Here is a 16,750-nt window from a genome sequence, read left to right on the forward strand (position 1 = left end):
CTGTCATTCATTTCACCTATATGTAAGCTATAATCAATATACATCGTTTCTATTATTATTTTGAACAAACTGTTATCTGTTAAATCAATTAAGAATAAGAAAAAAAGTTTTACTTGACCTTCACTTATTCTTTCTTTAATACTCTTCCTTTTTTATATAGATCTCAATTTCTGACCTATATCGTTTTCCTTGTTTCTGAAGACTTTCTTTTCACTTTTCTTGCAAGGCAGGTATCCTGGTGTCAAATTCCTCCAATTTTTGTTTGTCTTAAAAAGTCTTTATTTCTCCTTCACTTGTTTTTGGTGAAGAAGATTGGCCCTGAGTCCATTGCCAGTCTTCTTTTTGCTTGAGGAAGATTGTCACTGAGCTAACATCTGTGCTAATCTTCCTATATTTTGTATGTGGGACACCACCACAGCATGGCTTGATCAGCAGTGTGTAGGTCCATGGCTGGGATCTGAACCTGTGAATCCCAGGCCACCGAAACGGAGTGCACAGACTTAACCAGTACGCCACTGGGCTGGCCCCTCTCCTTCACATTTTTTTTGTGTGTGAGGAAGATTGGCCCTGAGCTGAAATCTGTTGCCAATCTTCCTGTTTTTGCTTAAGGAAGATTGTCACTAAGCTAACATCTGTTCCAGTCTTCCTCCATTTTATGTGGGATGCTGCCACAGCATGGCTTGATGAGTGGTGCTAGGTCCACACCTGGGATCCAAACCTGTGAAACCTGGGCCACTGAAGTGGACTGTGCAAACTTCACTACATTTACTGGGCTGGCCCCTGTCTCCTTCACTTTTGAAGGATAATTTTGCAGGATTCAGAATTCTAGGTAGGTTTTTTTCTCTCAATACTTTAAATATTTCACTCCACTCTCTTCTTGTTTACATGGTTTCTGAGAAGTCATGTGTAATTCTTATCTTTGCTCCTCTATAGGTAACATATTTTTTTCCTCTGGCTTCTTTCAAGATTTTTTTCTTTATCTTTGATTTTCTGAAGTTTGAATGTGATATGCCTATGTGTAGTTTTATTCAGTGTTTACCCTGCTTGGTGTTCTCTGAGCTTTCGACATCTGTGGTTTGGTATCTGACATTAATTTGGGAGAAATTCTCAGTCATTTTTACTTAAAATGTTTTTCTGTTCCTTTCTCTCTTTATTCTCTCTCTTCTATTCCCGTTATATGTGTATTACACCTTTTGTAGTTGTCCCATAGTTCTTGGATGTTCTGTTCTACTTTTTTCAGCTTTTGTTTCTCTTTGCTTTTCAGTTTTGGAAGTTTCTATTGTCATAGCCTCAACTCAGAGATTCTTTCCTTAGCCACGGCTAGTCTATTAATGAGCCCATCAAAGGCATTCCTCAATTCTGTTACAGTGTTTTTGATTGCTACCATTTCTTTTTGATTCTTTCTTAGAATTTCTGTCTCTCTGCTTAAATTTCCCATCATGCATGTCATCTACTTTTTCTGTCAGTGCCCTTATAATTTTAATAGTCATTTTTTCAATTCCTCACTTGATAATTGCAACATCCCTGCCACATCTAAATCTGATTCTGATGCTCGTTCTCTCTGTTCAAATTCTGTTTTTTGCCTTTTAGTATGCCTTGTACTGTTTTCTTAAAAACTGGATATGAGGTACTGGGTAAAAGGAACCAAGTATTGGTTCCTACAGAGGTTTCTACTTGTGGGTTTCTGCTCCAGTATGTTGTGATTCTCTGTTCCTACCTATTCTCTCTCCAATGCTGAGGACAGGCATTTGCCCTGTGACCTCAGTTCTCTGATGGATGTAAGAAGAGTTGTTGATTTTCAGTTTATTCAGCTTTTACTTGTTATTAGGGCAGACTAACTACTTCCAAGCTCCTTACATGCTGGACTGGAAACTGGAAATCTGAAACCATTAGCTTTTTATCACTGAATATTATTCCATTGTCTGGATGCCCCACAGTTTATCCATTCACTTATTAAAGGACATCTTGATTCCTTCCACATTTGGGCAATTATTAATAAAGCTGCTGTAGACATTTCTGTGCAGGTTTTTGTGTGGACATAAGTTTTCAAATCAGTTAGGTAAATACTTTAGAGAGAGATTGCTGGATCCTATCGTAAGACCATGTTAAGCTTCGTAAGAAATTGTGAAACAGAGTTCCAAATTGGCTGTACCATTTTTCCTTCTCACCAGCATTAAATTAGAGTCCCTGTTGTAACACATCCTCATCATCATTTGGTATTGTCAGATTTTTGGTGTTTAGCCGTTCTAATAGGTGTGTAGTGGTATCTCATCTTTGTTTTAATTTTCAATTTCTTAATAACAAATGATGTTGAGTGTCATTTTATATGATTGTGCGCCTCTTTATATCTTTGGTTAGTACTCACTTTAAATTTTTATTTAGTAAAAAAAACTATCCAAAGGGTATGAGACTTCAGTTATAATAACTTCTGGGGATCTAATGTAAAGCATGGTGACTATAGATAATAATGCTGTATTTTATACTTGAAATTTGAGATTAATCTTAAGTGTTCTCACCATACATGCATAAAAAGAAGAAAAGTAACTACGTGAGATGATGGGTATGTTACTCAACCTGTAGTAATCATTTTACAGTGTATACATATATCAAATCATTATGTTGTACACTTTAAATATATACAATTTTATTTCTCAATTGTACCTCAATAAAGTTGGGGAAGAGCATTTAAAATAAATAAATAAAAAGAATTACCATATGATCCAGCGATCCCATATAAACCCAAAGAATTGAAAGCAAAGGTTGAACAGATTTGCAAACCCATGTTCATAGCAGCATTATTCACAATAGCCAAAAGGTAGAAGCAACACAAATATCCATTGACAGATGAATGGATAAACAAAATGTGATATATACACGCACACACATGTGCATACACACACACACACACAGAGGAATATTATTCAGCCTTAAAAAGGAAGGAAATCCTGTCACATGTTAGTTACAATATGAATGAATCTTGAGGACATTATGCTAAGTGAAATAAGCCAATCACAAGAGGACAAATGCTGTATGATTATGCTTATATGAAGTGTCTAAAGTAGTCAAATTCATAAAAACAGAAAGTAGAATGGCTGTTACCAGGGACTGGGGAAAAGGGAAAAAGGGAGTTATTGTTTAATGGGTGTATAGAGTTTTGTTTCTACGCATTAAAAAATTTTGGAGATTTGTTGCACAACAGTGCGAATATACTTAATGCTATGGAAATGTACACTTAAAAATGTTCAAGATGGTAAGTTTTATCTTATGTGTTTTTTACTACAATTTTTAAAAAATTGGTTACGTTTCTCTATACTGGAGATAACTGATCCGAAAATAAAATTACAAGACACCAATCACAACTGTGGCAACAGCTATAAAATGTCTAAAACTAACTGAGCATACATAGGACCACTATGAAAAAGGGAATTTTCCAAACCGTAATAAAGAGCATACAGGATAATTTGAATAAATGGGGAAATACCCTTTGCTTCTACATGGGATTAAAAAAAAAACTCTCCTAATTTGCTTTGTAAAACTTAGATGTGCCATTAATTTGATTTTTCCTGTCATGGATCTGTGACCTTTGGAAGCACTTTCACATCAGTTATCTACATGGTAATTCTCAAACTCAGCTTTGGGTATCACGAGGAACAGTAAGTAGATTTTCCCTCTCCGAAATATGCATTACGTGTTTCTTGTGAGGGTATTCCTTCATTTACCAGATATTTACTTAGCACCTACCACGTGACAGACATTGTCTGTCTCGGCCTTCATTGAGTTTACATTCCTGTGAACAGAATATTGAACATCTTCCCATTTAAAACAGAACTAATGAGGACGGCTCCATGGCCGAGTGGTTAAAATTCCGCTCACTCTGCTTTGGCAGCCCCGGGTCGCGGGTCCACTCGTCAGTCATGCTGTGGAGGCATCCCACATACAAAGTAGAGGAAGATTGGCATGGATGTTAGCTCACAGCAAATCGTCCTCACCAAACAGAAAAGAGAAATAAATAAAACAATACTAAAGTAAACTAAGAAATCTGGGGTAACAAAATGCACTTACAGACTGACAATTCTGAATTGTTGCCTATTCTTCCTCTAGTCCTTTTTCTCAGAGCCTAACCCTCTGGAGGATTCCTGGCTTTGAAACGTATGTAATCAAAATGAATATCACTTTAACATAATATTTTTAAAAATCAAAATTAAGGCCCAAACTCGATGACCAATTAAATTTCAAAATTTTAAAGACAGGATGGTACACTGTCATGCCAAGCCACCAGGTCTGAGGCAAAAGGAAAAATGTGTGCCCCTATGTTTATATTTTCGTGTATTTTTTCATGTTTGTTTTTTCAAAAACAATAGAGTATTTGAAAAAGTATTGAAACATTGAAACGTAGGTATATTAAAACACATCATTTTAAATATTTTATATATACCAAAACCAGACTTTACTCTAATTTTATTCTCTTGATTTTAGTCGATTCAAATTCATCAATAACATCTTTAAAATCTACTTTTGGGAGAAACTAACCATTTAAAAAAATACATAAAAGCCTGTATAGAGGAGTGCACTTTTGCTTTTGCTTTACGTTTCAATATGACTTCTCACGGAACTGGTAAAGATGAACATGGTTGGTTCAACTTGCTTTACACGGTGCTTGGAAAACCTTAGACTCTAACACAGAAGTTGGGCTAAGTGGTTTATTAATCAAATAAAATATTTAGGGAGGTTTTCGTTTTATACTTTTAACTTAATCTTTCCAGGAATTGCCTCAGTGCTTACTTTGGCTTGGTGTCAGATATTTGTACTCGTAAGAACAAAGTTAAAAGAAATTCATGAGGCTTAGAATGGATTCCTTTCTATCAAATACACTTAAAAAAAGTTTTTGGAAACATTTCAAGTCTGTTGTGAAGAGAATTACCAGAATTTGGGACAAAGCGATAAAGAGAATCTGCTTTCAAGTGTATCATACTCCATTATAGAGCTATATCTCTTCAGTTTAAACTTGGAAGTAGTTTCCCTGTTACTTCCTATCCTGGTGTGTTTTTAAAATTATTATTAATTAATTAATTAATTAATTTCTGTGAGGAAAATTGGCCCTGAGCTAACATCTGTAGCCAGTGTTCCTCGTTTTGCTTGAGGAAGATTGTTGCTGAGCTAACATCTGTGCCAGTCTTCCTCTATTTTATGTGGGCTGCTGCCACAGCACGGCTTGACGAGCAGTGCTATGTCTGTGCCCGGGATTCAAACCTGCGAGCCCCGGGCCACCAAAGCAGAGCACATGAACCCAACCACTACACCCCAGGCCAGCCCCTCCTGATGTGTTTTTAAAATTATTTTTATTCCCTGTTTGAGAAATTTTCAGTACTACAAATGAAAGCAAAAAGCCACAAATGTACTTGAGCCCCAAATCAATTCTAAGTTAACACAGGAAGAGAATTTTGACGACTTTTGGTTTAGAGTAGAATGTAAAATTAAACAACACGCACCCAGATTTCATGCCACAGAAATGCAAAAAGACATTTTGAAATCCCTCTTGGTAAAAATTATATTGCATCATAAAGAGAGTTTGTTTAGAGCTTGGAGTTTGAGAAATGTAATGTGTGTGGTTTCCTTAAAAAAAAAAACATGAAAGATCAAATGCCTCATTTGCTGCTGGAGCTATTTATAAACTGTTCAAATTGAGTGCAGCGGGAGGGTTAAGTAGCTAGCTAGTAAAGACGTATCACGGTCTGCTAACTGGTGAGGAGAGAAAAGGAGAGAAGATACAGAATGTTTTGAAAAGCATCTACACGTAAGTCAACAGGACAGTGTGCCAGGTACTGCTTATAACGTTCTGCAGAATAGTCCATAGTGCACATGAAGAAGTACTAGACTTGACCTGAGGGCTTCGAAGGCTTAACCAAGGAAGGGATGATTGAGTTATACTTGAACCTACAGGGTGACCCTGAGTGCTGCAAAGAGAAGGAAGTCCAGATGCAAAAGCATGAGGGTGGGACAGAGAGAGTGGGTTGTTGGAACATAACACAGAGGCTCTAAAAGGAGCGTGGTGAGGAAGGAAGCTCATATCAGTAAAAATGATAGTAAAGCGGATTCACAGCCTTTTGCCTTGTGGGGGCGAATTAACAACGGAAGCTTTAAAGAGTAACGGCATTTCTTTTGAAGTATTCAGGCAGAGGCAGCGGCAGACAATGGGCAGGCAAGTGAGAAGGGCATTAGTTCTTGGGGGGAAAGCTGAGATGGATGTTCAACCAGTAGAATGTATGTTTAAGAGAAGAGAGAAGGTGCACCATAAGGTAGCCACCAAACCTAGGTATTTGGAGGGAGGGGCTTTGAAAGTATTTCCATAAAAAGAGGTTTTTGAACTGTCAGTTCCAAATGAATATCTCTTAAAGCCTTAACATGATTTTCTTTCCTCTCCAAATGTTTGCCTTGTCATAGCATCGAACAAACAACTGAGATCCTGTTGCATCTGTCACCTGATGAAGCTGCCAATCTGAAGGAAGGGATCAATTTTCTTCGAAATAAAAAGACGGGCAAAGATTACATCTTATATAAGAACAAGAGCCGCCTGCGAGCGTGCAAGAATATGTGCAAGCATCAAGGAGGCCTGTTCATAAAAGATATTGAGGATTTCGACGGAAGGTACCAAGAGTCCTTTGCTTTCTCACCAGCGACACTTCTTAAGGGGATTTGGCAGAAAATCTGCTCATTTAAAAATTTCAAAGGGACCAATCAACAGATTATTTCCCCTAGTCAATCCATCACTTTCACTTGTGCTTGCTGAGGGTATCTCTCTGATCTCAAAATGTTATGACCTCTACTTAATTTTCCTCTCTCTCATAAGAACGATTAAAATTTATTCCTAGCTTGAAAAACAGTAAAACTCCTAGGGTAGGTGTGTCTGTGTGTGTGAGCATTTACCTGCTTTTGTGTTCAAAGATTCAAGCCTCCTTTAGGTTTCCTTTCCCTCTCCTGGAGAAGTGTGTGTGCTTGTTTGCCAGGGTGGGGAAGGGTAGCTTTCCAAACTCTGCTGGGGAGCGGGTGGAATTTCTCTGGCAGCCTAGTTGTAGTTAAAAAATAAATATGGCAGATCCCCAACCGTGCCTGCTCTGAACAGTGGCTCTTCTGGCCATTTCTCGGAAGAACTAGTGCTGGCACCTGCCTCTCCTCACCCCTTGATTAAACCTGTGCATACATCTCCCCCCCCCCCGCCCCCGCCCCCCCCAGTGCAGGAGTCAGACCAGGACAGGATTGTTTAGTTTTGTTTGCAATGACTGCCGAAGAGATAACAGCCCTGCCTGGCACAGCCAGGGAGAGGTCTGGGTGGGGAGGTGCTCTGTCAGCCTCAGTCTCAGCATCAGCAATGCATGAGCAGTTTTCTTTTCTTTTTGAGGAAGATTAGTCATGAGCTAATGTCTGCCAATCCTCCTCTTTCTGCTGAGGAAGACTGGCCCTGAGCTAACATCCATGCCCGTCTTCCTCCGCTTTATATGTGGGATGCCTACCACAGCATGGCTTGCCAAGCAGTGCCATGTCCGCTCCTGGGATCCGAACTGGCAACCCGGGGGCCGCTGAAGCAGAACGTGCGAACTTAACCCCTGTGCCACCAGGCCGGCCCCTGACCCCATCTTTTAAGCTTTGCTTCAATCTAACTTGATCTGTGTGATTTTGGTTATTTCCTGCTGGGCTTTTTTCTTCCACTGTGTTGTCAGTCTAATTTCTTAGGTGATTTGTGGGCAGTTTAGTGCTAGTGTACTCAGATGGAGCTGGGTAGTTGTCCAAGAGCTCCTTGCTGTAATTGTTTAGAAGTCACCCAACTCCAGAATGTTCTCACACCTGTGTACAGGTTTGCATCACTGCATACTTAGTTTCGGGACCCAATCCATGTATTATTAGATTTTTAAATGTTAACCACTGTGGTGTCTGTAGCTTTCTTGGCTCCTCAGATCAGGTTGCTAAATTTGGCAACTAACAATACAGGATGCCCAGTTAAATTAGCATTTCAGGTAAACAACAAATGTATCTTTAGTATAAATATGTCCCAGAATTGCATGGGACATACTTTTAGCTCACAACTGTACTCTGCCTCTTGGTAGTTTGCTAACAGTCCTATTTTGATTCCCTTCCATCTTCTCAGTGGATTCAAGTTAGAGAAAGCTCAGACATTGGTGTTCTGTCACTAGTAAACTTCTGCAAGTACTCAGAATGTTGAGGTTTTCTAACTATTGCGGAGTTTTTTTGTTTTGGGAAAAAAATCAGTAAACGTTTATTTGATCCAGTCATTTTTAATACATACCGTTGACGGCCCGCCCCCACGCCACTCGGGTCTGGGGGGCGGGGTAACTGTTACCGTTCTGAGACTGTTTTTCTCTCCTTGAAGGGCCTTTCGACACCGTGCCCGCTCAGCCAGCCGTTTAAAGGAAGCGTTACAGTTTAGCAATTAGGAGCATGATGTTTCTGCATTGACGGCCTACTTTAGAAGCCTGGCCCACGGTTTCCCAGCTCAGTGACCCCCGCACGAGGCCTTTCCGGGCTTTAATCGCCTCCTCTCTAAAATAAGGATCAAATGTTACCTTCATTGTCGGGTTGCTGAGAAGACTGAGTGATTTCAAACATAAAGCACTTACAAGAACGTCTGGCATAAGATGACCACTCAGTATATGTTAATTACGTTGACTGTTATTATTACTCTGACATAAATTTCTTGTATAGTTTAGGAACAGAGCTTATTTACGGGAACTCAGATGGTTCTTAGTTCTTAACATTGTGCCTCTTAACATAGTGGTTGCTTTACTGCAGACTGGCCTTTCTCTCCTTCATCCGAAGCCTTGGGGGCCATTGATCCTGGTTTCGCCCTGTTCTGTTGACGGGCCAACCTGGAGACAGCACTCTTTTGACTCTGCTGCACTTAAGGAACCAGATTCCCCCAGGCTTATTCCCAGTTGAAGCTTGCCACGCATTTAGATCTTGAAACTTAGCATCGCCAGAGGAACCCACACACTGTACTCCCCTGTCCACCTCTCCAAATTCAATTGCTTCTAGGTGGGTTCTCTGTGTAGCACTTCACCTGAAGAATCTCTTTTCCAGGATTCAGTCAAGAACAATGACCTACCTGTTCCACCCCCGCTGTGTCAGTTGGTTGTTTTCTTCACATGTGAAAAAAAATCAGCAGCTCTTAAAAGCTGTGGTTCTCGTTTTTTGTCACAGCCTTTCTTGCATAGGAAGCTGTTGCCTCCTTCCTGTCTACCTGCCAATCATGAACATTTATGGGCCTGTGATAGTTTCGCCCTTAATGGCCCAGCATACTGAAAAGCTGCGTTTCTAATGTTCTGTTAGTTTTTGAAAGGTTGTTGGCTACTCATTGATGAGAAAGGAGATGCCACAAAATAATCCTCCATAAATTGAAATGTGGAATATGCTTTTTGCCTCATTACTAAAAAATAACATAAAAAATTCTGGATATAATGAAGCTTGAAAAAATCAGTATAGTTCTCTTATATGTTAAGATAGACATTTTTAGTTGAAAAAAATCTGATCTTCCTGGTTTGAGACATCCTTGTTTGTTTGCAAAATAAAATTATTTAACTGTTGAAAAAAAAACTTCAATGGGAACACTACCAACATAAAGAGAAGACATAATCTGTTCATGCCCCATCTCCAACCACCACTTGCCTCTGCTAAGAAATAGAAAGGAGAAAAATTCCTGAGCATCTTGTTTTGTTACAGTCTGATTCTTGTTCTGAAATAGGGTTGCCAGAGTTACTAAATAAAAATGCAGAACACTCAAATTTGAATTTCAGATAACAAATTTTTAATACATCTCAAATATTGTGTGAGATAATAAATTAGTCATTATTTATCTGAAATTCATATTTAACTGGGCATCCTGTATTGCTGGCAACCATGTTTTGAAATATTAAACTATAGGGAAATCTTGTCTCTTGGATAAATGAAAACTTTAGTTGAGCTTAGGTTTAGTACATTGTACTAAGGGTCAAAGGTTGTGGAGTAATTGTAAATCACAGACCTGTATTTGCTACTACTACATTCTTTCCTTGTGTTGGCCCCAACGGCATCTTACCTAGCTTAGTTTTTATAAGAGAACCAACCCTGAAGCCTGCTTTATTCTGGTGGCTCCGTTGATCTCTCACATGTCATTTCATGACGTGAAGTTTATCTTCATTTTTTAAATCACCTACTGATAATTAGTCTATATCTCCTTGGGTATTTGAATGTTAGCTATTAATAGTTTTCTTCTCATGTATTTTGTGTTCAATCAACTAGTGTAATTTTGTCACAAAAATAATACGTTTTAGCACGATAAGATTAATTTTTATTTTCGCCGTCATAAACCTAAGCACAATTTTTCATCCAGGTCTGTTAGGTGCACAAAACACAACTGGAAGTTAGACGTGAGCTCCATGAAGTATATCAACCCTCCGGGCAGCTTCTGTCAAGATGAACTGGGTAAATACCATCAAGTTGATAAATGTATTTTGCTATTATCGTTATTGGGGTTCTTCTTGTCAACTTGTTTCCAGTCTCACTTGAAGCTTTGGATACATTATGATTTTAAGCTGTGGACATTAGGGTTGGTTGGGTTTCTTTTTAATAATTAGTGCTGAAAATTCTAAACAGAGGATTTCTCCAAGAGATCCCTTCATTCATTCATTTGTTGAGCAAATATTTGTTGAGACCTTACCATGTGTAAACATTGGACTGGTATTAAGAGATACAATGATGGATGAGATAGTCAGTGTGAGTGGGAGGACATTTACGTGAAGTGGTAGCTCAGGCAAACCTGAGATCAAGGATGCTCTAATAGGTTTCTTAGATAAAGTGTATTATAAAATAGTGGCTCTGAATATTTTATCAATGAAGATACACAGGTGGATGTTCATGTGCACGATCCTCTCAATAATTATGATGAAACTTCACAGTTTTGATTAAGAGATAAAGTGCTTCAAATTCCATAGCTCTTTCTGGTATTGGTAAGTGGCCACAGTTTACAGATTCTCAGTATGCTGGCTCTACTTGTACTTTTTGCTTCCTCCTACTCAAGCTAGCCTGTGAAATATGAGTAAGAAGGGCTTAGTCATAGGAATAAATTTGTCTATTTGTCTCTGTTTTGATTAAAATTGTGTTTTATCAGTAGAAAAATTACTTATGACAAGTTTACAACTGTTCAGTTAGAAACACTGTTTCAGAATGACTGCTACAGGAATAAGAAACCAGATTTGATCTAACCGGGAGAAATCGCAGAAAGCATCATCCCAGAGATGGCACTAATGTTGGGTTTTGAAAGATGGGCAGAATTTCATCAGGCAGAGAAGAGAAAGAAGGACATTCCTGGGGAAGGGAACAGCTGGGCCAGCTTTAGCACCTTTAGGGCCAAATGTGTAGTTCAGTTGGCCGGAGTATAGGGTATGTTCATTCAAGTAGTACAATATAAGCCCGCAAAGGTATATTGCAAGGAGGGCTTTGAAATCTGTTCTAAGAATTAAGACCTAATCCAGAATGGTATTGTGTGTCAGGTGTAGTAGTAGGCACTTTGTGTGAATTATTACCCTCATATCGACCCTACGAGGCAGTAATGGGGAGTCAGTACTGGAGAGTCATTTTCTTACCACCAAATGTATCAACCCGCCTGGCCCTGTGCCTACACATTCTTCCTTGCCTCCGGTTACAGGTTAAAGTGGATGTACTGACCTGTTCCTATGGCTAGACCCTCCCCTCACACACTGGATCCCATCTCGTCACACTTACTTAAGGACTTCACTCCTGTAATTCTCTCTCTCCAATATCATCAATTTTGTCCTTGCCTATTTTTTTTTTTAAGATTTTATTTTTCCTTTTTCTCCCAAAGCCCCCTGGTACATAGTTGTATATTTTTAGTTGTGGGTCCTTCTAGTTGTGGCATGTGGGATGCCACCACAGCATGGCTTGATGAGCGGTGCCATGTCTACGCCCACGATCCGAATGGGTGCATCCCTGGGCCGCCAAAGTGGAGCGCATGAACTTAACCACTTGCCCATGGGGCTGGCCCCCTGTCCTTGCCTATTAACCTGCATGCATGCACACATGCACACACACAGACACACACACATGCTCTAGTTTTCATGTCAGTCCTTACTAGACCTTGCATCCCCCTTAAGTTGTGTTCTCATTTCTCAAGACCTTTAAACAGCTAACCCCCTGGAAACAGGTGTCCACACTCAGTGCCTCTGTTCCTTCACCTCCCATTCTCTCGTAGTTGAGCTTCTGACCCTACCACTCCACTAACACTGCTCCGTCAAGGTCCCCAGTGTTCTCCATCATTCTAAATTCAGTGGTTGCTTTTCTATTGTCATCATGCTCAAACTCTCAGCAGTATACAGCACAGTGGCCCCATCTCTCCTCAACATATGCTGTTTTCTTGCTGTCTGGGAAGCAGTTCTCTCTGTATTAGTTTTCTATTTGCTGCTGTAACAAAGTACCACAAACTTAGTAGCTGTTTTAAGATTTAATGTAAGATTTATTAAGATTTAATTGACTTGAGATTTATTATTTATTTAATATAAGATTTATTAAGATTTAACATAAATCGATTATCTCACAGTTTTGTAGGACAAGTCCAACACAGGTCTCATAGCTAAAACTATGGTGTCAGCAGGGCTGTGTTTCTTTCTGGAAGCTCTAGAGGAGAATCTGTTTCCTTGCTTTTTCCAGCATTTAGAAGGCCCTCTTTGTCCATTTTCAAAGCCTGGCATCTCTGGACATTTTTCTGTAGTCACATCTCCCTCTTCTTTTAAGGATCCTTATGATACGTTGGGCCCATGCAGATAACCCAGGATAATCTCCCTATTTGAAAGTCAGCTGGGGGCTGGCCCGATGGCATAGTGGTTAAGTTTGCCTGCTCCACTTTAGTGGCCCAGGATTCACAGGTCCGGATACCGGGTGCAGACCTAGCACTGCTCGTCAAGCCACGTTGTGGCAGCATCCTACATAAAATAGAGGAAGATTGGCACAGATGTTAGCTCAGTGATAATCTTCCTCAAGCAAAAACAAGAGGAAGATTGGTAACAGACGTTAGCTCAGGGCCAATCTTCCTCATACACACAAATAAAGTCAGCTGATTAGCGACCTTAATTTCATTTGCAACTTGAACTCCCCTTTCTCATATAGCCTAACTTATTCATAGATCCTGGACATTAGGATGTGGGCATCTTTGGGAGCCATTATTCTGTCTACCACACTCTCCTGATTTTTATTCTGATCACACTGAGTACTTCTCAGTCTCCTCTACTGACTCATCCTCTGCTAGACTTCTGAATGTTGATATGATCTTGGACTTAATCCTAAGCTGTCTTTATCTACATGCTTTTCCTAAATGATCACTTCTAAACCCGCAGCTCTAAATGCCGTTTTAACTCAGATGACTCCAAAAAAGACACCTCCAGCTTTGACCTCATCCCTGAGCTCCAACTCTGATATCCAACTGCCTACTGAGTATTTCAACATGGACTTCTAGTAGGCATTACAAGCATGCAGCCTAAACAGAACTCTTAATGCCCAGCCCCAATTCATCCTCAGACCTGTTCCTCCTCCAGCCTTCCCCACCTCTGTAAGTGGCACCACATCCACTCAATTGAACAAAACCTGGTAGTCACTCTGAGTCTTCTCTTTCCTTAAATACCCATATCTAAACCATTAATCCTGTTGCCTCTATGCCAAAACACCTTCAGAATCCATCCACACTGGCTCCACCTGAGTGCAAGTCACAGTCACCTTCTGCCTGAATGACTGGCCTCCCTGTTTCCGCCCTTGCCTTCTACAGTCCATACTGCTTACAGCACCCAGTGTAATCTTCTAAAAATCCAAATCAATTCACATTATTCCCCTGCTTGAAACTTTCCAGCAAGCTTCCTATCACACTTAAGAATGTGCATACCTTTGATCCAGCAATTCTGCATCCAAGACTGTATGCTAAGATCTTATTGACGTGTCAAAAGACATAGTTATAAGAATGTTCACTCACAGCAATTTACAAGAAAAACTGGAAACAATTTAAACATTAGAAATAATTTTGATATCTTAAAAGTGCTACTATTGAAGAAACTAAAATAATAAGAGAATATTTCGGATATAAAGCAAAAAGATAGGTTAAACACATTACATCTAGTATGACCAATTATGAAAAAATATATCTGCATAAATTACTATTTGTTACCTGTGAAGGGAGCTGAGCTGGGGGCTTCCTGGGCTGTAACTCCATCTAGGGACTTAGATGATGCTACCTTTACATTTTTTCAGGCTCAAATTATTGTGACCATAGGATATGGTATAGAATATCAGGGCCACTCTTGCCCATGTGTCTTGGTAAGACCAACTCCTAGTGATTTTTTGAAGAAGATCCTGCCCTGCACAGGCATTCTCCCAGTTCCCCTATGAGCAGAAGCGTCACTTGTTGAGATGCAAGTCATTTTCCATTCTTCCCCCAAGAAGATAGAATGCTATTCTGGGAAGAGTTGGAATCCTGCAGGCTCTCTTGTTATCAGAAACTGAATACATGTGCAATACAAATACTGTTAAAAATTTATTTGGGCAAAACCAATAAGAACTGATAAGCATAGGTTTGAACATAATAAACTGTTAGTTTATGTAAGTGAAAGGACAACGGACTATAAATCTTGTGACTATGTAACCCAGAAATCTATAGATGCTTTGGGCCTTTTACGAAAACTTCTAAGTCTTTTGGACAAGACCTGTAGAGACAATATAGCAAAATTGTTAAGAGAGAAGGCAATGGGGTTCAGGTCCGGGGCTTGAACACACAATTAAGTGACTTTGGGTGAGTTATGGAACCTCTTTATGCTTTAGTTTCCTCAAATGGAGATAATATTGGTAGTAGCTATATTCTTATTGCCTTTTCTTGCCCAATTTCCTTGGCTTGAACCTCCAGGTAGAAGTGGCAAGAGCAGACATACTTGTCCTTTTCCTGTTCTTGGGGGGAAGGCATCCAATCTTTCACTATTAAGTATGATGTTAACTGTGGGGTTTTCTTAGATTCCCTTTTGCAGGTTGGGAGCATTCCCTTGTAAGTTCTCTGAGTGTTTTTATCATGAAAGGGCGTTGGACTTTGTTAAATGCCTTTTTTGCATTAATTGAGAAGATCACGCATTTTTTTCCCCTTTGTTCTATTAATGTGATGTATTTCGTTAATGGCTTTTCAAATATTGAAACAGCCTTACATGAACCCCACCTGATCGTGGTGTATAATTCTTTTTTATATTGCTAAATCGTGTTTTCTAATATTTTGTTAAAGATTTTTATATCTATATTCGTAAGGCATATTAGTCTCTAGTTTTCCTTTTCTTGTGATGTCTTTGTCTGGTATTTGCATCAGGGTAATACTGGCCTCATAGAATGAGTTGGGAAGTGTTCCCCCCTCTTCTGTTTGTTGGAAGAATTTGTGAGGTATTGGTGTTGATGCTTCTTTAAACATTTGCTCAAATTCACCAGTGAAGCCGTCTGGGCCTGAACTAATCTTTGTGGGAAACATTTTGATTACTAATTTAATATCGTTATTTGTTTTGGGTCTGCTCAGATATTCTGTTTCTTCTTGAGTCAGTTTTGTTAATTTGTCTTTGTACAAATTTCTGCGTTTCACCTGGGTTATCTAATTTGTTGATGTACAATCGTTTATAGTATTTCCTTATATCCTCATTATTTTTGTAAGATCAGTAGTAATGTCCCCTTTTCATTCCTGATTTTAGTAATTTCAGTCTCTCTTTTTTTCTTGGTCCATCTAGCTGAAAGTTTGTAAATTTTGTTCATCGTTTCAAAGAGCCAACTTTTATTTTCATTGATTTTTCTCTCATTTTTCTATTCTCAATTTCATTTATTTCTGCTCTAATTTTTAAATTATGTCCTTCCTTCTGCTTACTTTGGGTTTAGTTTGCTCTTCTGTTTCTAGTTTCTTAAGGTGGAAGGTTAGGTTTTTTATTTGAGATCTTTTTTAATATAGGCAAGTACAGGTATAAATTTCCTTTTACCACTTTTAGCTGTATTCCATAAGTTTCAACATGTTATGTTTTTGTTGGTTTCAAAGTATTTTCTCATTTCTCTTGTGATTTCTGTCTTAAACCATTTGTATTTAGAATGATGTTGTTTAATTTCTATGTATTTGTGAATTTCCCAGCTTTCTTCTCATATTGATATCTAATTTCATTTCATTGTGGTCAGAGAACGTACTTTGTCTGACTATGATCCTTTTAAATTTATTGCAACTTGTTTTATGGCCTAACATATGGTCTATACTGGAGAATATTCCACATATACTTAAAAGAATGTGTATTCTGTTATTGGGTGGAGTGTTCTGTATATGTCTGTTAGGTCTGGTTGGTTTATAGTATTGTTTAAAACTTCTGCTTCCTTCTTTATACTTTAGTTGTTCTATCTTCTCGTCTTCCTTTTAGGCGTACTTTTACAAATAATTGTAATTATTCTGTATAAATTATTTTGTATCCTGTTTTTTATCTGTTAATATTATAATAGATATTAGTCATATTATGTCAGATTCTATATATACCTAATTTTAAAGCATGTTTACATTATATATTAACTTATATGATTTATTTAGCCATTTCTCTGTTGTTAGAATTTAGGCTGTTATAGTTTTATTTTTGCCATTGAAAACTATGGTCTTCGTGCATAAGAGCTCCCCCCCCCCTTTTTTTTTTTGAGTTCTTTCCATAAGATAGTTGAA

At 38.7% G+C, this 16,750-nt stretch overlaps 1 protein-coding gene across 13 annotated transcripts in view; it reads left to right on the top strand.

Annotated features, from left to right (window-relative positions):
- The window catches only part of LOC106837858 (cytidine monophosphate-N-acetylneuraminic acid hydroxylase), a 348,449-nt gene that overhangs the window by 266,587 nt on the left and 65,112 nt on the right, over nt 1–16,750 (top strand). For 8 of the 13 annotated variants that reach the window (XM_070515541.1, XM_070515543.1, XM_070515545.1 and 5 more), the window contains 2 exons: nt 6,442–6,645; nt 10,379–10,470. In XM_070515541.1, the coding sequence (XP_070371642.1) occupies nt 6,442–6,645; nt 10,379–10,470 (296 nt within the window). Of the gene's footprint in view, nt 1–5,692; nt 5,795–6,007; nt 6,314–6,441; nt 6,646–10,378; nt 10,471–16,750 lie in introns of those variants that run through there. The other 5 variants (XM_070515547.1, XR_011505176.1, XM_070515539.1 and 2 more) reach the window with 5 other exon arrangements.

The sequence above is a fragment of the Equus asinus genome, chromosome 8 (genome assembly GCF_041296235.1).
Source record: "Equus asinus isolate D_3611 breed Donkey chromosome 8, EquAss-T2T_v2, whole genome shotgun sequence".
Taxonomy (NCBI): Eukaryota; Metazoa; Chordata; class Mammalia; order Perissodactyla; family Equidae; genus Equus; species Equus asinus.